Source organism: Bos taurus, chromosome 15 (assembly GCF_002263795.3).
Source record: "Bos taurus isolate L1 Dominette 01449 registration number 42190680 breed Hereford chromosome 15, ARS-UCD2.0, whole genome shotgun sequence".
Classification (NCBI taxonomy): Eukaryota; Metazoa; Chordata; class Mammalia; order Artiodactyla; family Bovidae; genus Bos; species Bos taurus.
The window spans coordinates 77,408,526-77,432,662 of NC_037342.1; the positions used below are offsets into that span (position 1 = coordinate 77,408,526).

General features: G+C 42.4%; 1 protein-coding gene across 2 annotated transcripts; it reads right to left on the reverse strand.

Moving 5' to 3' along the window:
* Positions 1–1,087: 1,087 nt before the first annotated feature.
* Positions 1,088–20,935, reverse strand: MTCH2 (mitochondrial carrier 2). Of its 2 annotated transcripts, none has more exons than NM_176634.4 (13): positions 20,705–20,935; positions 18,085–18,169; positions 17,824–17,930; positions 12,317–12,343; positions 12,060–12,122; positions 10,513–10,570; positions 10,210–10,261; positions 9,025–9,084; positions 7,766–7,859; positions 6,778–6,825; positions 5,912–5,979; positions 4,406–4,481; positions 1,088–2,572 (listed from the first exon to the last, which is right to left on the reverse strand). In NM_176634.4, exons 1-13 carry the CDS (start codon positions 20,789–20,791, stop codon positions 2,486–2,488), a joined length of 912 nt encoding a protein of 303 aa, NP_788807.3. In that variant the 5' UTR covers positions 20,792–20,935; the 3' UTR covers positions 1,088–2,485. Both variants share the same exon structure in this region, with proteins under 2 accessions (NP_788807.3, NP_001304265.2).
* Positions 20,936–24,137: the final 3,202 nt, after the last annotated feature.

The following is a 24,137-nucleotide window of genomic DNA, read 5'->3' on the forward strand; positions in this document are numbered from 1 at the left end:
AACTTCACGCACTCTCACTTCACCAGCTACACTTTTCCCATAAAGCCCAGGGAGGCTGTTTCAGTGGGCCTGTTTTAAAGGGATCAATATAATTTTTTCCCACAGATTTTCAGATCAGAGAGAAGCGATGCTGCTGCTGTGTAAGCCCTGAACTCAGTGTGTGGTGTAGTTTCTCTTCTGTCTGTTTAGTTGGCAATATCATTACAAGCCTTGGGGGAGGAAGAGTTTGAAGGCAAAGATCTTGTCCAGCTGAGAGGACTTAAGAGAGACTTCACAAAGAGATGACCCTAGAACTGAATTTTACCATATAGGGAACACTTCAAGGGGGAGAGGGAAGGAGGACATTTCTAGAGGAGGAAATCACAGCAAAACTACAGTATGTTTAGGTAACATGAGAAGCTGGGATCCAGGACTAGGTTTAAAGTTTCTTTCATCCTAAAGTTGTCTGTATAGCCTGGTACTTTTACAAGCACCCAAGTCCCAGGAAACTCCACATTCTCTCCTTCAGTCAAGCTTCAGTGACCAGCACACTCCCCAGAGGGAATACTTCCTGGCAACTTAGCTCAGCCCTGCCAAGCCAAACCACCTGTACCAGTTTCACAAGTACAGCCCACAAGATAACGCTTATCTGGGTTTACATGATTTACATTATGAGTCACTTCATTTTTTGTGTGTCTCTTAAAAGTACCTACATACCTGCATTTACCAGCCCCAGAATAAACTTCTGAGTATGTTAATGGCTTATAAAATTTCATGGAGGACCACAAATGTAGTCCTCTTGCCTGAAAAATCCCATGGACAGAGGAGCCTGGAGGGGCTACAGTCCACAGGGGTCACAGAGAGTTGGACGCAACCGAACAATAAGCACAGGTGTAGTACCCTTATGGGACCGACAGCCTGGATGCAGTGAGCTGGATCGGCCAGTGTGCTGACTAATCCCAGGCCTTGGTGAAATTTTTCCACAGCCCAACTTTCAAAGGCAAAACCGGAGCCTTGGCGCCCTCTGGTGGCAGACTGGTTCTCATAGTCAGACAGGCTCCCCAACTAGGCAGGCGTGTGTGAAGACAGAAGCCACAGGTCATAAACATGGCAGTTTCCTAGATCATCTTTACTTGAAGATTTTTTTTGGGGAAAAAAAAAGTAGGTAATGCAAAACATTTTTATATTAAAACAAATGCAGATAATATTGAATATAAAATTTACATTGCTTTTTGAGACAAAGAGACATCAAAGACATTTCAAGGTAAGCTACTCACGAGCTTCAGGCTATATACTCTTAAACTCGGCGTGTGGGGGCGAGGAGAGGAGACCCTGCATGCTCAGTCTAACACTGTGGGTGCTGCTGCTTTGACGGGAAGTAGCAAATTCTTCTGAGAAACAGCAAATGACGCGTTTACTCATTTGGCAACAACCCAGTGGATTATAAGTAAAACCAAATGCTTTCTCATTTTAAGAGCATTTTAACCTGCTTGGAAAAGGCCTGAGTAAAATAAGAGCTTTATGTTTGAGTGGATATTTATTTCCTTCTAAAATGATTTTTCCCCTACTATGAATGTTAACATGCCTAACTGAGGGTATGACATGCGAGCTGGTCAGTAGTCTAAGAACCCTATGGATGTAAGTCTGCACCATCAGACGTGAGGTTACAAGTATACCTTCCAAGGGTGTCATGAGGAATGGAAAACAAACTGCTCACCTTCTGCAAGGACAAAATGCGAACAAAACAAAAACCGAAGAACAAGAGATTACATGCAGTTAGAACTGTATAATGATGTAATTTAGGGACTGGCAAGGCTAATGCTACAGTATTTGCTTTTCATACTTCATATGACAATAAGAACCTCTGTGAGGGGTGAAAAAGGAGACATTACACTTCCTTTCCAAATCCTGCTTTTTCTCTGTAACTGTCCTTTTTTCTTGTTGTTGGCAACACAATTTCTTGCTTTGCAATAACAGCGTGCAGATTTTCTAGGGTAGGTTAGGCGTGTATTGTCCTTTCTGTGAGGTATGAGAGCCAGGGTTAGTTGAATGTGCTAAGAAGAATATGCTGGGAGGCAGGTTCCAGTGGATGCCGCTGAGTTTTAAGGTCTACCGAAGAAAAGGTAGTTTATGACTTCCCGTATCATTTGCCTTATTCATTTTCTTAACTTTTGCATTTTCTTTCTTCATGGGACTGTACTCTCTTCATTTTACAAAACCTTAAATTGAGACTCAAATTGCATGACAACTTGCCGGTACCTTTAGGTAAATGCAACTTCTGAAGTAAAATAACCTGGGGTTAAAATGTCCCATTTCAGGGGGGAGTATCAGTGGTAAATCATGTGCTGGGAAAAAGAACAAAAAAGGCAGACACCAAACACCTCCATTTTCCCAAGATTAAATGATTATTAAAAAAAGCGCGCCACACTGTATAGAAATCAACATTCTCTCCCATAATTCTGTGCGTCTGGGACTATAGAAATGTCACTGTCCCTGCCCCACATCTTCAAATCAACATTCTCAGGTCACAACAGTAGGTCTTCCCAAAGGGGACCTTCCGGAAAAACAAGCTATTTCCTCGGCTCATATTTCCCTGAAAGAAAAATAAAATAAATACAAATAAAGTCTAGTGTGAAAATGAGGTCAGCTAGTCCAAAGCAGCAAAGACATCCAACTGGACGTATTTCTGAGAAACGAAATGATGAAAATGACCAGACTGTCTATCACCATCACAGTGCAGATGTCGCTGCGCTATGGGGCAGCGACGTGTCATCTCCGACGCAAGCTGAGCCTCTGTGGAACTACCTACCATTTGACACGTGGATAAAGGCAAGTATTTTATTTAGACAGATGTTCCCAGTCCAGATTCTGGCTCTGCTATGTGCTAGTTAGCTGGGCTATCAAGTGTGTTAACTCATACCAAGTGTCGTGAACAGTCCTAACACGTAGCAAGCGCCAGCTTTTATTTGTATTTTGTTTTTTGGCTGCACGCATGTGGAATCTTAGTTCCCTGATCAGGGTTGGAGCTCGTGCCCCTTGCAGTAAAAGTGCGGAGTCAACCTCTGGACCACTGAGGAAGTCCCCATGTCAGCTTTTATTTGTTTTGAACCGAACGGTCAGATCTCTAGGGAGTACTTATAAAATCTTATAATTAAAGTAGTCATGTTGTGAGTTTAATTGAGCAGACTTAAGTGAGACAGCCTGTTCGTAGATCCTGCTCTCCCAAATACAAGCTGTGTGATTGTGGGTTATGCAATTGGCATTATTTAACTGTTCAAAGTCCCAGTTTCTTCATATGTGAGGCGGAACAGTAAAGTACAGTATCTCTCCTCACAAGGTTACTTTGAGGGTTGCATGAGCTGAAACATGGAGAACTCTTAGCATGATGCCTCGTATACAGTGAATGATCAATTAACATTTGCTGTTGTCTTAAGCACTTAAAGGTTCAACTGTAAAGTGTCTGATACCCTAATAATTTTCTGTTTGGTTTCTTTCTATAGCAGAGTTGAATGTTCACATTAGGTCTGTCTGGCAACCATCCAAGTGTCCTGGCCTGGGTTCACAGAGGGGCTTGTTGGGTCCACTGAGCAAAAGCCCCCCAGCTTAGGCCTCTGCATTCCGAGTTCAGGCTGGGAAGCCTGAGCCCCGTGAACAAAGGCCTTTCTCATCGGTGTCTCCAGCGCTCTAATAGCGTGCAACAAAGAGCTTCCTCATAGGCCTTCCTCCACAGTCCTCTACAAAGTGTTTCCCACTCAAAAACAGCTTTCAACTGATGGCCACTCTAAGCGATTCCATGTTAAATTTAGCGCTCAGCCACTCATTATTTTGGTTCCTATTAAAGCTCTGCCTAGACTGATCAAGAATTTTTGGTTGGAGATGACCTACCCCATAGCAAAAGCAAACAATACACCGGAATCTGGACACCGCATGGACTAACGTGACTGCAGAAGAGAGCAGTTCTGCTGACACCACTGTGACAATGTTGTAAACAAACAACTATTGCTCAGCTTCTCTAAATATATTAGAAAATACATTTCAGAATATATTCTGACAAGTTACAAGAAGATGAGGTTGGAAAAAGTAATCTGAAATCCAGGGTATCATTTTAATAACCAGAATAACTGACTGCCCAGACCTTATTTGTAATTTGAATGTAACCACTCAAACGGGTTCCAGATCACATCCAGGAATTCTTCCTTCTTTACCTCTCCTGATGATTTCTAAGCAGCATATTTTACAGCTATGCCAGAGCGACATATGGACCACTGAAAAGGATACATTTAACTGGTAACTAAAGGATAACCTATAAGAATTAACCTGGGATCCCAGAAACTTTTAAGAAAACAAGCAAAAAAACCCCACAAAATACGAAGAGGGGAGAAGGAGAGAGGGAGGGAGGAAGAGAGAGAGAATGAGAGAGAAGTACCTCTTTCTGTAGCATGCACCAGCAATCTATCCAAGAAGAATATATTGGGGCATAGGGAGGGCATCCACCAGCAAGCCTGAAATAGAAAAAGGGATTAGTTACCGAAGTCAATATTTATAAAACATTCTCTCAAGAGCTCAATAGATCTTGGTCAAAATATTCTGCCTGGAAGGTTCCCTGAGAAGCAATTTTAGCGGTTCTATAGAAACAAATTCTGTTGGCACAGGGGAAAGACTGAGCATCCAAAACAGACCCCACTTTCTTACATTTAGGTTTTGAATCAACACATAAAGAGAAACTTTAGTTATGTATTTTCTAAAACATCTAGGTTTTAATTAGTGGACAAATGAAATTCTAGAACATAGTAATTATATGACTAAAGAGCTGAGAAAGGGAATTTAAAACTATGTGGTGTTCAAAAGACTCCAAATATAACAATGGATAGCGGTGTGAAACTGTGGTGACTACACGCTCTTACTCAGGCATAACTCCCGCCCACGTCTTCTCTGAAAGTGAAAGTTAGGCACTTAGTGGTGTCTGACTCTTTGTGACCCCATGGACTACAGTCCACCAGGCTCCTCTATCCATGGAATTCTCCAGGTAAGAATACTGGAATGGGTTCCATTTCCTTCTCTAGGGGATCTTCTCGACCCAGGGATCAAACCCAGGTCTCCAGCATTATGGGCAGATGCTTTACCGACTGAGCCATCAGGGAAGCCACTCACTTCTCTAAAAAAACTGCAAATAACAACAACACACTTAACTCATCCTTCAAGCCTGCTCTGGGCTACAATGCAGCAGCCGATCCGCAAATCACAGAACAAACACAATATGGTAACTGCTCACAACTCTCCATAGCTATCACCTGGATACCTTGTCTGAAAACAGTGACATGTCTAATGGTGTGCTGTGACGGGTACCCTAGTGGAACAGAATTAAATCACGAGGTTAAAACTTCTGTCCAACCTGGCAGTCACCTGGCATCTGGAAATCAATGGTGTCCATCCCCACCCTCGGCCCTCCTTCCCAATCAATACATGAAAGGTCAAGAAACTTTTCATTTTCAACCAAATTTTCTACTTTTCTAACTTCAAAACACTTTTTCCATGAAGCCCTGATGCAAAACAGGTACAGGTTGTCATTCAATCCCTAACATACCTTTCATAATGTTCGTAAGAGAGGATAAGGATTAATATAAAGCAAAGATGTGAGAGTGATCATTATTCCACTATTTTCAGAAAAGAACCTAGACTACTGACAAGTACATACTATTTATAAGTACTTAAGGAATATTATTTGTGCCCTTCTCTATTTCAAAACAGGCTATGAAGAGACTGCTTATAATACAAACTGATGGCACTGCTGGCGCATGGGGCAGACGGGAAAAATCAGGAAATCTACTCATAGCATCACCTGTGCTCATCCTCGCCAAATTCTACCAGGACTGCTCTGCCTGTCAGGCATACAGGCAGCCAATTACTAGGATAAGAAATGCAAGGCACTTACCCACAGTTGTTGACAGCCATAAGATTAGAGACAAGCACAAAGGGATAGGTCAACATACTGGCAAAAAACTGTAAGGAGGAAAAAGCAGCTCAGTTATTAAGTCATGCCTGGCCTCTCTCATGTCCCTCCTTCTCAGCCTTAGCCCTAGTGCCGCTATGCTCAAATGTGCCATACTGCTTTTGCCTTCTCTGTATCCCCGGTCAAGACTAAAGTACACATTCTGGAGTCTGGAGATGTTTCTCCCCTTACCCTGCAACCTTTTCACCAAAGGTCAGAAGACTTCTCTTATTCTGTGACTGAGCCTCATTCACATACAACTGAACTTCAACATTTAAAACTAAGTACAATAAGCATTTCAAAACAGCCCTGAAAAAACAAGAGAACACAAACATCTTTCCAAAGACAATGGAAGCTACTCCAAAAGTCAGCCACTGCAAGACTCCACGTAAGTAAAGAGACTGAAGCCTTCAGTATTCGTCCAGCAGGACACAGGAGGGGGCAGGGGCAGATGTGTGTTGGCAAACGCCCGCTGACCCCTCTGGAAGTTGACCAGCACCAAACCACGGGAGTTTGTTACTTCTGCCACTGTGATGCAGGGACTCTGGGTTGTTCCTACCTCTGACCAAAAAACAATAATGACACATTCCAAATTTCAAAGAAAACAAAACTACTCCTCAAAGGTTAAGAGGATGTTTATTTATTTATTTTAAATTTTATTTATTTATTTGGCTGCTCTGGGTCTTAGTTGTAGCATGTGGGATCTAGCTCCCCGACCAGGGATCGAACCTGGGCCCCCTGCACTGGGAGCTCAGAGTCTTAGCCACTGGACCACCAGGGAAGTCCCAAGAGGATGTTTAAAAACTTACTCCTGTGACAGCTTGGGAATAGCTCTTCATTTCATTCATGGTGGAAACCTATAACAGGAAGAAAGCCTTTATTAGAACGAGTGAGAAAATTAAGCTGGTATTAATAGCTAATTGTCCTCCCCGTATCAAAACAGTCTATTTTTGAATTCAAGTTCTTTGACAACCTGAAAATTAATTTACAGGATGAAAACATAAAAGACTGGCTAGGAGCATAAAAAGGCAGTGGTCAAAATGATCACCTTGACTCAACATTAACAGGCAAGTTCATATAAGACTAGGATGGCTTCCAGGAACTAATATAATGGCCTCAGGATTTCAAAAGCACCAGGAAGCGAGACTGGAAATCTTTGCCCGGGTCCTAGAAATACAACCCCCGGAAACCACGTTGATGGTACTCTTAGGGCCAAGTCACTCCTTCTGTATACACCCAGCTGTATCCCAGATGCTGTGGGGAAGATCAGTCTCTACTCAAGTAACCAAGCACATGGATTTCTGGTCCTACCTCTGGCCTGGGTGTGTTCTCGTTTCCACCATGCTATGGAACTCTCTTGGGTTCAAAGAGGTCTACAGCTGCTGAGGCTGCAGAAACATGACTTTTAGGGAAAGCTGATTCTCAAACCCCCGGCCCAGGCTGAAGTTTCCAGAAAGCCCAATGTAAGAGTCCCCTGAGCACTTCCAATTAGATGAAACCCCTGAATATACGATAGAACTGTCCTGCTTCATGGTGTCCTCTAACATTAGGCATCAACAAAGAAGCAATCTCCTTGCAGACGCTTAGGCTCACCCTGCCAAACCCTTTCCAGGTGCCTCTCTCTGAGGTAAGCAGCGTAGATCATTCCATTACCCTCTGAAAATCTGACCGTTAATATTTAGCTATATAATGGTGAGTCTCATATCACCAACTGCCATCTTACTGTAAAGCTAACCTAGCTGCCAGGCGGGGACCGTGCAGTCAGCACCAGCACATCTCATCAGGAGCCCAACCTACCCCACTATCCAGAGCGTAGGTATTGACGAGGTAGGCCAGCGAGTTACAAAGCCACAAGGAGATGATGTCACCGAGCAGGCGAGGGATAAGGCCCCTGCGTGAGGAAGCAACAAAGACAAGAGCCAAGAGGTGTGATCATTTGGAAAGTAATTCACTCATTTATATTTACTTATATAAGTCATACAAGAATTCATTTATCCTTCAATTAAAAAATAAACAAATAAAGATTTTAAAACATTCTAGAGAACTGAAAGGAACCGAATACCAGAACGTAACCAGTTCATTCTAATTAACACAATTGTTCTTGAAGCTAATCTCTAATGACTTGTATTCTCATTTTTAAAGTGAGAATTTTAAAGGCTACATCCCTCTGAGCTATGGCCAATGGCTCAACTTATTATTAATAACTATAATCAGGGAGGCAAATAATTTGCCTACTTCAGAGAAGAGACTTAACTATGATTATTGTTAGACTACTTGATATACAAATTTGGCCATGCAAAAGATGAGAAAATGACAAAGTGAAAACGGCCCAAACGTGGACACAGGTGAGAGGCATCAGAAGACACATTTCCAGGGCCTAGGTACGCTAGGTGAGGCCGTGTGGAGCACCGGGACAAAGGTTACCTCAGACTGAAGACCAAGGATTAAATGCCATTCTACCACTTATCAGCAAATGAACTTCCCAGAGCATCAGTTTTGTTTTTGTTAATCTCTAAAATGAGAATAATAGCTATCTTGTCTATTTCCCAGAATATTTATGATACTCAAACAAAAATCAACGATGTGGAAACACTGAAAATCAAAAAGGACCATTTAGCTAATAATGCAGTTTTTGTCATTAACAGAACTAAGGTAGTAGCCTAAGTTCTTCTAAAGTAAATTCAAGGGAATGAACACAGTGCACATACTCTGAGGATAAGAAAGACACCCATTAGATACCTCTCCATTTTTCCAAAATGAACTTTCCTCATTTCATCAACTATATAGCAACTGAGAACTTATTATGACAGTAGAGACTTGGAATGAATTTATTACTTAAAAAAACCCTCTCCTTTCAACCATTTCAGATGTGCAGAGCAAAAGTTTGGGATCTCTTACAAGAGCATTTAAGTCAGAGGGGCCAAAACAGAGTTTAACATGAAATAAACCAAAAGAGTACATTTTCCCTGAGGCTGAAACAAGGAGTCATGTCCTCATTCTCATTAAAGTGTCCTTCTCACACAAAAATCACATCCACAAATCAGTAATTTACTCACGCAAAAAATCCTAGGATGCCCTCTTCCCGATAGATTGTTGCTATGGAGTCACAAAGTCCACTAGGTTTAGAAGGAGGAAAGGTAAAGTACATTCAGATTACAAGGTTCAACCGCCACTTTGGACAAGGTTATACCCCCACCCACCTCCCCTTTCTACCTCCCGCATTCCGCAAAGACAGATGAATTCAGAAACAGAAGGGGAGATACTGCTTATGGCAGAAAGTGAAAGATACCCTTATGGCAGAAAGTGAAGAGGAACTAAAAAGCCTCTTGATGAAAGTGAAAGAGGAGAGTGAAAAAGTTGGCTTAAAGCTCAACATTCAGAAAACGAAGATCATGGCATCTGGTCCCATCACTTCATGGAAATAGATGGGGAAACAGTGGAAACAGTGTCAGACTTTATTTTTGGGGCTCCAAAATCACTGCAAATGGTAATTGCAGCCATGAAATTAAAAGACGCTTACTCCTTGGAAGGAAAGTTATGACCAACCTAGATAGCATATTCAAAAGCAGAGACATTACTTTGCCAACAAAGGTCCGTCTAGTCAAGGCTATGGTTTTTCCTGTGGTCATGTATGGATGTGAGAGTTGGACTGTGAAGAAGGCCGAACACCGAAGAATTGATGCTTTTGAACTGTAGTGTTGAAGAGGACTCTTGAGGGTCCCTTGGACTGCAAGGAGATCCAACCAGTCCATTCTAAAGGAGATCAGTCCTAAGTGTTCTTTGGAAGGAATGATGCTGAAGCTGAAACTCCAGTACTTTGGCCACCTCATGCGAAGAGTTGACTCACTGGAAAAGACTCTGATGCTGGGAGGGATTGGAGGCAGGAGGAGAAGGGGACGACAGAGGATGAGATGGCTGGATGGCATCACTGACTCGATGGACGTGAGTCTCAGTGAATTCCAGGAGTTGGTGATGGACAGGGAGGCCTGGCGTGCTGCGATTCATGGGGTCGCAAAGAGTCGGACACGACTGAGCGACTGAATTGAACTGAACTGAAGGGTATAGTCACATGGGTATAGTCACATTCAGGATGAATTCTGGCTTCAGTGGTTGTGTGTGTCTGTGTAGGTCAAATGATATAAGATATATGCATTTGCTTTGCAAGCTCTAAGGCATCACAGACATGTAAAGTATTTGGCATTAACAGATCTCCTTGAAGACTTGAAAAGAGAAACACTTACCAGTACTTGGATTCTCTGCCAATGAATTGTACCATAGATCTCAGAGTGATCACTAAAGAATACAGAGGAAAGATTTTTAACCTACCTCCAGGTAAATTTTAATAGCCCTGAAAAAAAGTTTTGCCCACCTAAAGACACTTTTGGTATCTGGATAAATTGGATAAAAACCAAAACAAGCAAACCAAAAACACACAGGCAAGGCACTTTAGTGAACTCTCATGTCAACCTATGGAAGTAGACAGGAGAGATCATGATACAGAGAGAGATAAAGAGTCGAATTTCAGTTGTTCACTGCAGACCTACCGTGGAAGGGATGTGTGATGAGGGTAGCAGCAGAACGAGCCATCATCTCCCGAGTTGTCTAGAAACAATCAGCACACACACTTGTGAAATCTGAATAAATGACATTTAAATTCCTGCACGAAGTCACTTTCTTACTGAAGAGTAAGAAAGTGGGTGACATAGCACTCCTGAGTCAGGATGAGCAGCCCGAATAGGATGCAATATGATACAATATCATTCTGGCACAGCTTTCACTCAGGGATTTCAACGTTATGTCTCAAAACTTCTCTGTAAAGCAGATTTCTATTATCATCTCAAAGAAAAACAAAAGCAAAGAAACAGGTAAAGGGACTTTCCTGGCGGTCTGTGCTTGAAATGCAGGAGGTGTGGTAGCCTAGCTGGGATAAAACTATGAGGACTGTATTTAGATTATTAACTGGATCTCTCATTGTGAGTGATTTCAGAGACTCTGATATCTGCACTAGGCAAATGTCAGGCTCTATTTAATCTACACCAACAGCTTGAGGACAGCAGAACAACTTTGGTTTGGTTTTTTAACCACAACCCTATAACTAACTGTGCAGTATCCTGGAGCTCCTATATTTATCCCAGTTTATCTTTCTTATCCAGGATTCTGTAAAGAGGTTAGTAAAAAAAATTCAACCATAACACCTGGAGGTAGGCTGTAAATACAGAAGGTCTGTCGTTCATTTTTGCACTTAGTTAAGAGATCCCTCACCTCCACTCTATTGGTAGTTCTAAGAGCCACAGGATGAACTCAAGGAAGTTCAGAAAATATAAGACACATATTAATTAATACACGTATCTCTGTGTTCCTTGCTCAGTCACTACTCAGTTGTGTTTGACTCTTTGTGACCCCAAGGACTGTAGCCCAGCAGGCTCCTCTGTCCATGGGATTTCCCAGGCAAGAATACTGGAGTGGGTTGCCATTTCCTTCTCCAGAGGATCTTTCCGACCCAGGGATCGAACCCAAATCTCTTGAGACTCCAGCACTGGCAGATGGATTCTCTACCACTGTGCCATCCAGAAAGCCACAATATTATGTTTTTGAAGGCAGCTTTTACTGAAAATCATGACCTTACTATAGACAATTAGATAATATCAAGACTAAGAAATAAAAAAGAGTATTATTAAGTTAGGCGTGCAACCAACTCCAATGGCAGAAGACAGGGGTGGGAAATGAATGATGAGGGCATTTCAAAGTCAGAATAATGTTGTAAAAGCATTTCTAGATATATAACGTCCAACACATGCAGGGCCTCGGCTACTATATGTTAATACTGTTGGGCCAGAGATTTTCAACTCTAAGAAGTTTCAATAGAAACCTCTTCAACATTAAAGAGGAAATGAGTGGGAAAAATATGTTTCCTTGAAATGCATCAATTCCAAACAGCAAGCAATGCATTCTTCTTTCTATTCTGCATGCAGTAAAGCCCGTATTAAATCGAAGGTTTAATTTCCCTTGGAACACTGAACATACAGGCCTGATGATCCTGATTCCATAACTGCCACTCCACTCTGATTTAGAGAGATCATAATCATCTCACCTCTTTGATAACCCGGTCAAAGGAAGATGAGACTTCTTTCTGTACATTTCCAGATCCTGACTCCTGGAAATCAAAATAAAAGATCGCTATTGTGATGGTTTTCAACAGAACTGGTCAAACCGGTGGCCACCCTGTATAAAAACATTGTCCACGATGAAAGGAAAGCTGACTGCTTGTCCCTCTTCCTAAAGAGGACAACGAGCAGCAGCGGCTTGCGGGGAAAACGGGCTCAAGCGTACACACTGGCTTCAACATACCTCAGCCTTGTCACACTCCTGGTAATGCTACAAAGGAAGAGAAAGGAAGAGGATGATTAGGTCTATCATAGTGTCACTGAGACAGGACATAAAAGGAAAACCCTATTGATTGGCAGAAATTAAAATGGTTGCTTTTTGGGGGGTGGGTGGGGCTATAAATTTCCCATTAACTTCTATTTCTAATTAACACTTGGAAATATTAACATTAACAAGTGTCTTTAAGATGATCCTGTTGCTAAGTTTAACATACTGATTGGGCAACTCACAAAAACTCATATCTAGAAAGAAAAAGGAGGGACTTCCCAGGTGGTCCAGTTGTTAAGACCTGGGTCCTGATCAGGTCTTAGATCCTCCCGCTCCAACTAAGAGCTCGCACGCTGCAAGTAAAAGATCTCACAGGCCGCAACTAAGACCAGGTGCAGCCAAATAAATTAAATATTAAAAAAGAAGAAAAAGGAAAACAAAACAAAACTCCAAGAGCGTTATTTACTAAACACACACTAACAAAATAAACCGGTAAAAACAATGCTTCCCAGGTGGCGCTGGTAGTAAGGAACCTGCCTGTCAGTTCAGGACACGTAAGAGACACAGTTTGCTCCCTGAGTCAGGAAGATCCACTGGAGGAGGGCACGGCAACCCACCCCCAATGTTCTTATCTGGAGAATCCCAGGGACAGGGGTGTCTGACAGGCTACAGTCCATGTGGTCGCAAAGAATCAGACACAAGTGAAATAACTTCGTACATACTCAGAGGACTAAGGCCACAGAAAAAGCCTCAGGACTTTTTCACGGGAAAACTCAGGTCCACTACCAAATTAGGGCAAGATGCTTTCCTTCCCTACAAAGAACAGAGAATTGGTACTAAGCCTGAATAGCTAAACCTGCCTCTCTTTTCCTTTTGAATTTGACTGTTTCTGAGCCAAACAAGAAAGAAGATGCTTTCTTAATTCTGGCAAAGATACATGAAACTGCCAGAGCTTAGGCTGCATTGGAAGAGAAAATATTATTTGTGGGATATTTCAGAAATAGAAGATGGGCTAGGTGAAATATAAGAACCAGACAACTGACTTCCCAGACATAGTGAGGTTTAAAAAATAGACAACACTTGTCTTTTGCAAAAAGAACTGCGTTTCTTAAAAAGAAAATCAGAGGGAAGAGGACAAACATCACAAAGTGAAATGATGGTTTTTGGCCAAATTCCAGATCTTTGGCCAGAAATTAATTCTAACAGTTTCAGGCATCTTTAAAAATTCTCACTAATTTCTAGGCTTTGGTTTTCACTGATAATAAAATTTTCAACAGTCTCTTCTACATTATCCTGAACAGATTTCAATTTAATTCTTGTTCAGATATACAGAACTCAAGTTCCAAAGAATAGCAAGAAAAGATAAGAAAGCCTTCCACAGCGATCAATGCAAATAAATAGAGGAAAACAACACAATGGGAAAGACCAGACATCTCTTCAAGAAAATTAGAGATACCAAGGGAACATTTCATGCAAAGATGGGCTCGATAAAGGACAGAAATGGTATGGACCTAACAGAAGCAGAAGATATTAAGAAGAGGTGGCAAGAATACACAGAAGAACTGTACAAAAAAGATCTTCATGACCCAGATAATCACAATGGTATGATCACTCACCTAGAGCCAGACATCCTGGAATGCAAAGTCAAGAGAGACTTAGGAAGCATCACTACAAACAAAGCTAGTGGAGGTGGATGGAATTACAGCTGAGCTATTTCAATTCCTAAAAGATAATGCTGTGAAAGGGCTGCACTCAATATGCCAGCAAATTTGGAAAACTCAGCAGTGGCCACAGGACTGGAAAAGGTCAGTTTCCATTCCAATCCCAAAGAAAGGCAATGCCAAAGAATGCTCAAACTACCACACAATTGCACTCATCTCACATGCTAGTAAAGTAATGCTCAAAATTCTCCAAGCCAGGCTTCAGCAATATGTGAACCATGAACTTCCAGATGTTCAAGCTGGATTTAGAAAAGGCAGAGGAACCAGAGATCAAATTGCCAACATCCACTGGATCATCGAAAAAGCAAGAGAGTACCAGAAAAACATCTATTTCTGCTTGATTGACTATGCCAAAGCCTTTGACTGTGTGGATCACAATAAACTGTGGAGAATTCTTCAAGAGATGGGAATACCAGACCACCTGACCTGCCTCTTGAGAAACCTATATGCAGGTCAGGAAGCAACAGTTAGAACTGGACATGGAACAACAGACTGGTTCCAAATAGGAAAAGAAGTATGTCAAGGCTGTATATTGTCACCCTGCTTATTTAACTTAAATGCAGAGTACATCATGAGAAACGCTGAGCTGGAAGAAGCACAAGCTGGAATCAAGATTGCCGGGAGAAATATTAATAACCTCAGATATGCAGATACCACCACCCTTATGGCAGAAAGTGAAGAGGAACTAAAATTTCTCTCAATGAAAGTGAAAGCGGAGACTGAAAAAGTTGGCCTAAAGCTCAACATTCAGAAAACGAAGATCATGGCATCTGGTCCCATCACTTCATGGGAAATAGATGGGGAAACAGTGTCAGGCTTTATTTTTTTGGACTCCAAAATCACTGCAGATGGTGACTGCAGCCATGAAATTAAAAGACGCTTACTCCTTAGAAGGAAAGTTATGACCAATCTAGATAGCATATTCAAAAGCAGAGACATTACTTTGCCAACAAAGGTCTGTCTAGTCAAGGCTATAGTTTCTCCAGTGGTCATGTATGGATGTGAGAGTTGGACTCTGAAGTAAGCTGAGTGCCAAAAAATTGATGCTTTTGAACTGTGGTGTTGGAGAAGACTCTTGAGAGTCCCTTGGACTGCAAGGAGATCCAACCAGTTCATCGTGAAGATCAGCGCTGGGATTTCTATGGAGGGAATGATGCTGAAGCTGAAACTCCAGTACTTTGGCCACCTCATGTGAACAGTTGACTCACTGGAAAAGACTCTGATGCTGGGAGGGATTGGGGGCAGGAGGAGAAGGGGACAATAGAGGATGAGATGGCTGGATGGCATCACTGACTCAATGGACGCGAGTCTGAGTGAACTCCGGGAGTTGGTGATGGACAGGGAGGCCTGGCATGCTGCGATTCATGGGGTCGCAAGGAGTTGGACACGACTGAGTGACTGAACTGAACTGAACAAAGTCTAAAACAGTCTTGTCAATCCTAAATTGGTCTTTCTTCTTGACTGTGTAAACTGCTTTTGATTCTAAGTGTAGTACCAAGACCCTGTTCTATTTCACTTGGCTACATGTGAACACATATTCCAGGTACCTGGCTACCTCAAGTTTGTCTTACTTTTCCTTTACATAAAGGAACTTGAGTAATTCAAGAGTAATTACAAGAGTAATTTCACTCTTGCTCTAAAACTACACATTAACCTCTTTGAACTAGATGACAACTGTTTTCCTACATGAAAACTTCCCTGGAGGTCCAGTGGTGACGACTCTGAGCTTCCACTGCAAGAGGCATGCATTTTTCCTGGTTGGAGAACTATGATTCCACATGGTGTCTGCAGCATAGATTGAAAAAAAATCTAAACCTCACTTGGTGTGGCTGGAAAATAGAGTAGTAATCCAGGCCCCAAAATATCAGCCCATTAACACTCCATCATTCTGACCCACGTCAAAGTCACTCAGCTGTGTCCAACTCTTTGCGACCCCATGGACTATGCAGTGCATGGAATTCTCCAGGCCAGAATAATGGAATACCATTTTGGGTGACCCTGACCCAAGGGCCACCCAAAATAGTGGCTCATCAGTCCACAGGCATGATGACAAGAGTAAGTATAATGAATAACAAAACAGCTTCCACAAGAGGAACTGACTGGAAAACCTCTGCAAATCAACTCAACAAAGTCTGAAGAGGATTTAAAACCTAAGCTAATCAGATCATGAAACTGCAACCAAATCATGATGTGCTCATCAAATGATAACACATTTTTACCCAGTAGAACTGGGGCACTGTAAAAGCTACTTTAAAAAGTGCCTGGAGGACTGCACCGAGTAGTGCTTGAAATAAACGGTTTGCAAACATTGGGAATGTAACACATTGGATATATAGATTGAAAATACTACATAGATTGGGTTAGCAAATACTGCTACACTTTTAAGAACTAGAGCACAGAAGGTAATATAGCTTTGGCGCCAGTGGGAGACGGAATAATGAACAAGAAAACCTATAAGTTTTATATTCTCAACCCTACTCATACTGAACAACCTTCCCACGAACTGTTCTAAATGGTACAGAATTTGTACATGTAACACCTCCACAAATATACCAAGAGGCAATTCTGCTGACCTACACTGTAGCTGGCGCAACTGAGAGACAAGTACAGTCAAAGTATCTAAAGTTAAAAGAAGACAGCAAAGCAGAAGGATAACCATGAAAAAGATGTAACTGTGATGTTTTTAAAAACACTTTATGAGACAACTCAAACACAGAATAATTAAGGAAACGACTCATTACCTCTGTATCACCTACCAAGCTTAAACAGATGTTAACATTTTGACCTTTCTGCTTAAAATTTCTTGCCTTTGTAAAATAAACCAGCACAGATACAGCTGAAGTTCCACGCTTCATTTCCTTCCCTCTTCTCAAAAGTACCCATCAGCCCGTATAGTCAATGCACACACGTGGGTGAGGTTTTCTTAAAAAACAAACATTCAGATTTACGCAGTATAACACAAAAAGAAAGAGTGCACAGAATACAAACGCACAGTGCAACAAAGAATTAAATGGCAAATATCCACACAGCCATGATCCAGATCAGGGAAGATCATTTCCATTACCCTCGCATCCCATGCCTGGTCTCCCTTCCTCTTCCCATAAATAAACACTATCCTGACTTTAACGTTTATCTTAAGTTAAAAAAAAAAAAAAAAGTTTGTCACAGAAAATATTTTACTAGGAGTAACACTAGGAATAAGAGGAAAATAAAATCAGAAATGTATGTTTTAACCAGCTTCCTTCGTCTTTTGAAGAAATAAGATGAGTTATGCATGAATGCTTAGTCTTTAAGTCAAGTTCGACTGCAACCCCTTGGACTGTAGCCTGCCAGACTTCTCTGTCAATGGGATTTTCCAGGCAAGAATACTGGAGCAGGTTGCCATTTCCTTCTCCAGAGGATCTTCCCAACACAGGGATTGAACCTGAGGCTCCTGTCCCATCTCCCCCATTGCAGGCGTATTCTTTACTAGTGAAGGAAGCCCCAAGTAAGCTATTGAGGAGCTCAAATAAGTGCACTTAATTTCTGCTCAGAACACCTGGTCCAGAGGAAGCTTGTGTAGATCCAAATCAATTACTTCATCTTAGACAAATTCTCTTTGCTTCCCAGGAAAGAATTAACAACGAGTATTTCAAGTGCATATTTTTCAAGAGGAAGAAAAGCCATGGATATAAATATATCTTCGCGATTGCTCTTAATCAGTAGGACAAACTGTTGTTAAAAGGTAATCTAAATCTATGGAAAGATGGATTTTCTTATTACCTGTAGAACTTTACCATGGACCACAGTTCCAAGGACGCCTGAACACAGTCTTGGAGTTAAGCCTGTGAACAATCCACGCTTCCCATCAATGCTCGCGATGTGCTGAGCTAAGAACACAAACCAGAGATTCACATCCTAGCTGAAAGAAATGGTCACACAGAAATTTCAAGAAAACATGCTTTCTATATATTTTTTTCAGTGACTCCTGCCTATCACATTTGCCAATGTCATCCAATTCTAAATAAATCAAAAGACACTCACCATAACAAAAGAGACCAGGAAGTTGACAGACTTGCCGCCCAAAAATATTTCGTCCTACTGTTGGAGCAAGAGGCTCATATCCCACCTTTGAAAATAAGAGGATATATCAATACTAGGCAACATTCCCAGGAATCCCTGGGTTGCAAGGTCTTGAATAAAGAACAAATTTAGAGTTATAATTTTTAACACAAGTTAAAATGCCGTGTGTTTTCCAAGACAGGAACGAAGTTATCACCCCTGTCCATTTTTTTTTTGGGGGGGGGTCTTGTTTTATCTTAAATTCTGGCACGCGGTTAAGACTGGTTTCAATGAACTCCAAGTTTTCTTTCGGTTCACATTCTACAAAAAAAAAAAAAAAAACATGTAGCTGAGATAGACTAGTATTAAACTGAAAACAGAATTAGGGAATTTTTGTGTTAAGAAAGCTACAGTTTACTGAGGATGCTCAAAAGTATTTTCTAAAGAAAATCTATGGAGAAGGAAATGGCAACCCACTCCAGTACTCTTGCCTGGAGAATCCCATGGAGGGAGGAGCCTGGTAGGCTACAGTCCATGGGGTCGCAAAGAGTCGGACACGACTGAGCGACTTCACTCACTCACAGCCAAATACATGAAGTAAATAAATAAGTATTTAAAAAAATAAAGAAAATCTAGCATTTTTTTTTAAATATTTGGACAAAGTGAGATGACTAAGCCAGTGTCAACTTCATATTTGGCTAACAAGACAAACCATTCACAGGCAAACGCAGATACAGCTTGATAATTCATTTGGGAAACAATTATAAGCTAAATGTATTAAAGGAGCAGACAGTCATGAAAAATCTAATGAAGGCCATTTTAGAGTTAATTTCATCATTTTATCTCTGCAATATATTCAGAGTCTTTAGTGCCAAAGAGATCCTTGAGTGAATGAATGCTGTTGGACATGGTCTTGACTCTCTATTGCTGTGATTCTCAACCTATTCAACTCAAGAACTCCGGAAAGGCTCACAGTGCAACTATTTTTAAAACTGAGTATTTGGGAATTTCACCAAAACCCCTGAGACACTTGGCAACACAAGGATGTTGTGCAATCAGGATTAAGGAGTTTCTGAGGCAACAGTTCTGATTGTCACTAGAAAACCTTGCCTCCTGGATAATGACTAGGTAATGGGCTTATACCAGATTTATGGCAAAATGCTTCCATCTCAGATATTATCCAGCTAAAAACATGCCAATTCTGTTTTAGAGATATCAGAGTACATTTCAAAGATTTGTTCTTTTTGTATTTTTTGGCCACGTTATGCAGCTTAGTTCCCTGATCAGGGGCTGAACCTCGGCCCTTGGTAGTGAAAGCGTGGACCTCCAGAGAATTCCCTTTGTTCTTAATTTAAAAAAATATTTATTTACTTGGCTGTGCCAGGTCTTAGTAGTAGCACTCGGCAATCTTTGTTGTGGCATGCGGGATCTAGCTCCCTGATCAAGGATTCCCCCAAGGGGGGATGGGTGGGGGTCTCCAAGACTTAGCCACTGGACACCAGGGAAGTCCCCCCACTGTTCTTAAATAACTCATTTTACAATAGTTTTTTATTTATAGGTTCTGAATCCACATGGGTCAACTCAGCAACATGTTGTATGAATGAGTATCATAAACTCAAAAGTAAGAAATGGGGCCTTCCCTAATGTCATGCCTATTTTTGACAGAAAGGTGGATGGTGGGGACAGGGCTTCTATCCTTGATACCATGCATGATGTAATGACCTCAACACTCAACAAAAGTTTCAAAAATTAAAGACCTGTCCAGGGAAATTTAGAAAGGCAATTGAAAACACTCCTCAGTTAAAACCTGGCATACCTGCCTATGAATAGAAAATACCCCTTAAGAATTATTTCACAGAAGATTAGAAACTAATCCATATACTTAAAACTCTCTAACAAAACTTGGGCTGAACTGATGTCTAGCTCTGACAGGTGGGATTTTCACTGTCATGAGCCACATGGGCTGCTGCTGGAGAGCCTCAGTGCGTCCTTCCGAAATTTGACTCAGCAATCACTTCTGAATGAGCTCCTTGTGTTTCTCTGGGTATCTGGTGCTAAAATCTCGAAACAGAAAAGCAGCAATAACAGCAGCCAAAAAAAAAAAAGAAGAAGAAAAAGAGGAAACAAAAGCTAATAAAACGTGGGCTCCCCTTAAATCTCAAATTTGTCTTTAACAGATTTCACATCTTGCGTTTGGGGCGGGGGACAAGAGAAGAACGCTCATTTCAGAGGAGCGGAGAGGGGAAAGGTTGGGAAGTCCTTGGCGGCGCCCAGCCAGGATCGACCTCGTGGAAGAGAAAACAAAGTTCAGGGGAGCCACCGGGCAGAGCAGGGCAGGGCAGGGCGGCAGTTGGGCTACCGGGAAAGGAGCGGGCCTCACGGCTCGGCTGAAGGCGAGACCTCGGGAAGGCCCACGGGCAGTGGGAGGTCCGCGGACGACGGGAGTAGTCCCTGCAGGGAAGGAAGGGGCGAGCAGCAAAGAAGGAGCAGCAGCATCCCAGGAGACTGAAGGCCCGGAAGGCTGGAGCCGGTCCTCAGGCGCCCTGGGCAGCGGCCACCGAACAGGGTGCCGAACGGGGGAGGGAATGGCGACGACTCGTACCTGGATGAGCACCTTCACGTACATGAGCGGCTGGGACAGGATGGTGAGACCGGAGCCCAGGAGCACCTGACTGGCCGCGTCCGCCATGATGGCACCCGCGGACGGACAGACAGACCGAGCCACCAAGCGACCGAGCCGGTCCCGGGTCACGTGCCAGGGCCGCCGGCTTCACTGGCCCGCCCGCGGCGCGCGCGCACGCACGCTCCGGAGCGCGCCTCCCGGCTCAGTCCCCGACTACCGCCCCGCCCTCAGAAACGGCAGGCGCTCGCGAGCCGGCGCAGACGTCGGGGCGGGGCTTACGGGCCCGGGCGCACGCGTCAGGTGCTGGGATTCCCCCGCCCTCCGCTAGGAACGGGCCACTTCTCCTGCGCTTGCGCAGGCAGAGAGCTTCCGGGTGGGGAAGAATGGGCGTGGCAATAGGGCCTGACACTTGTCAGCCAAGGCAAGGTCAGAGGAATAAAAGGAATTGTAACAGGATTCTTTGATGTTCTTGCCTCTGAACTTGAGCTTTTGGGATCACCAATGTAAGGTCCAAAGAATATTCAGCGTCAGAATCATAAATAATCTCAGTTCAGTTCAGTCGCTCAGTCGCGTCCGACTCTTTGCGACCCCATGGACTGCAGCACGCCAGGCCTCCCTGTCCATCACCAACTCCCAGAGTTTACGCAAACTCATGTCCATCGCGTCGGTGATGCCATCCAACCATCTCATCCTCTGTCGTCCCCTTCTCCTCCTGCCTTTAATCTTTCCCAGCATCAGGGTCTTTTCCAATGAGTCAGTTCTTTGCATCAGGTGGCCAAAGTATTGGAGTTTCAGTTTCCGCATCAATCCTTCCAATCAATATTCAGGACTGGTTTCCTTTAGGATGGACTGGTTGGATCTCCTTGCTTCAGTCCAAGGGACTCTCAAGAGTCTTTTTCAACATCACAGTTCAAAAGCATCAATTCTTCGGAGCTCAGCTTTCTTTATAGTCCAACTATAAATAAACAATCTAATGACCGGCAAAACCTAGATGAGTTTGAATATTGAACCCATCAGGGGGTTGTTATTCATGCACTCATTCATTCTCCTCGGAAACACCTTCTCTGACCTCTATTTAAATTTACCCCCCCCCCTTTATTCCTACCACAGCGTCTTGTAATACTTATAATTATCTGGAATTTATCTTTTAATCTCCTCCACCAGAATATAGACCCCCAGTGAGTTCAGGAGCCAGGACAGTTTTTGATCCTTGTCTAGTCAGTGAAGGACACATATGAGATGCTCAATAAATACTTATTGGATAAATGAACAGTTACTAAAGTGACTACCAGGCCACAGGTTGTTAGGGGCAAAAAAAAAAAAAAAGCATTGTCCTCGACCTTTCAGTCCCAGCTCATACTTTCTAAATCAAACACCACTTAGAACCTGGCACAGAGAAAGAAGAGGAGACTTTCATTTCAGTCCTGGCTCTCCTTTGTATCAAAATGATTTGTAAATGACATGGAACAACAGACTGGTTCCGAATAGGAAAAGGAGTTCGTCAAGGCTGTATATTGTCACCCTGTTTATTTAACTTATATGCAGAGTACATCATGAGAAATGCTGGGCTGGAAGAAACACAAGCTGGAATCAAGATTGCCGGGAGAAATATCAATAACCTCAGATATGCAGATGACACCACCCTTGTGGCAGAAACTGAAGAGGAACTAAAAAGCCTCTTGATGAAAGTGGAAGTGGAGAGTGAAAAAGTTGGCTTAAAGCTCAACATTCAAAAACGAAGATCATGGCATCTGGTCCCACCACTTCATTGGAAATAGATGGGGAAACAGTGGAAACAGTGTCAGACTTTATTTTTCTGGGCTCCAAAATCACTACAGATGGTGACTGCAGCCATGAAATTAAAAGATGCTTACTCCTTGGAAGGAAAGTTGTGACCAACCTAGATAGCATATTCAAAAGCAGAGACATTACTTTGCCAACAAAGGTCCATCTAGTCAAGGCTATGGTTTTTCCAGTGGTCATGTATGGATGTGAGAGTTGGACTGTGAAGAAGGCTGAGCGCCGAAGAATTGATGCTTTTGAACTGTGGTGTTGGAGAAGACTCTTGAGAGTGGTGTTGGAGAAGACTCTTAAGAGTCCCTTGGACTGCAAGGAGATCCAACCAGTCCATTCTGAAGGAGATCAGCCCTGGGATTTCTTTGGAAGGAATGATGCTAAAGCTGAAACTCCAGTACTTTGGCCACTTCATGTGAAGAGTTGACTCATTGGAAAAGACTCTGATACTGGGAGGGATTGGGGGCAGGAGGAGAAGGGGACGACAGAGGATGAGATGGCTGGATGGCATCACCGACTCGATGGACGTGAGTTTGAGTGAACTCCGAGAGTTGGTGATAGACAGGGAGGCCTGGCGTGCTGCGATTCATGGGGTCGCAAAGAGTCGGACACGACTGAGCGACTGATCTGATCTGATCTGATTTTTAATTTTTGTATCTAAATCTAAAACTACTACCTGCCTCTCAGGATTATTATGGAGCCTTAAATGAAATTGTGCATAGGATAAGATTTTTAAAAACTGTATGTTGAAATCCAAATGTTAGTTTTAATTAATATTGTTCTGTACTCAGCATGGTGCTAGGGAGGCAGTTTACAGAGTGGGAGGGAGAATGGACTTGGAAATCTATGGTCCAAATTTCACCTCTACCAATTATTAACTCTGTGACCTTAGGCTGATCACAAGATGTCTTTGAACCTTAGAAAAATGAGTATAGTACTGTCTACTTCATTCCGTTGCTGTGAGAATTGAATGAAATGATATGCCTACACAACTTGGCACATGAAAATATAATATCAAATTGTAACTTTTTGAGTTATAACGCACAAGTTGATTCTAATTAAATCCAGAAACTGTTTCAACATCAAAACGATTGATGTTTAACACTGTCTAACCAGAGGATGTTTGATGTCTAACCATAGAGACCATTTAGCAAGAGGACTTTTTTTTTCTGATTTATTTGAAGTATAGTACAATATTATATGTTACAAATGTACAACATAGTGATTCACAACTTTTAAAGGTTGTACTTTCTGGTTTCCCTGGTAGCTCAGCTGGTAAAGAATCTGCCTGCAATGTGGGAGACATGGGTTCGATCCCTGGCTTGGGAAGATCCCCTGGAGAAGGGAATGGCAACCCACTCCAGTGTTCTTGCCTGGAGAATTCCATGGACAGAGGAGCCTGGACCATGGGGTCGAGAAGAGTTGGACATGACTGAGCAACTGTCACTTTTCACTTTCATACTTTATTTGTATGAATAGTTATTGGGCTGGCCAAGCTTTTTGGCCAGCCCAATATTATAAAATATTGGCTATATTCCCTGAGTTGTACAATATATCCTTATAGTTTACTTTTTTATACGTAAAAGTTTGTACCTCTTAGTCCCCTACCCCTGCTTTG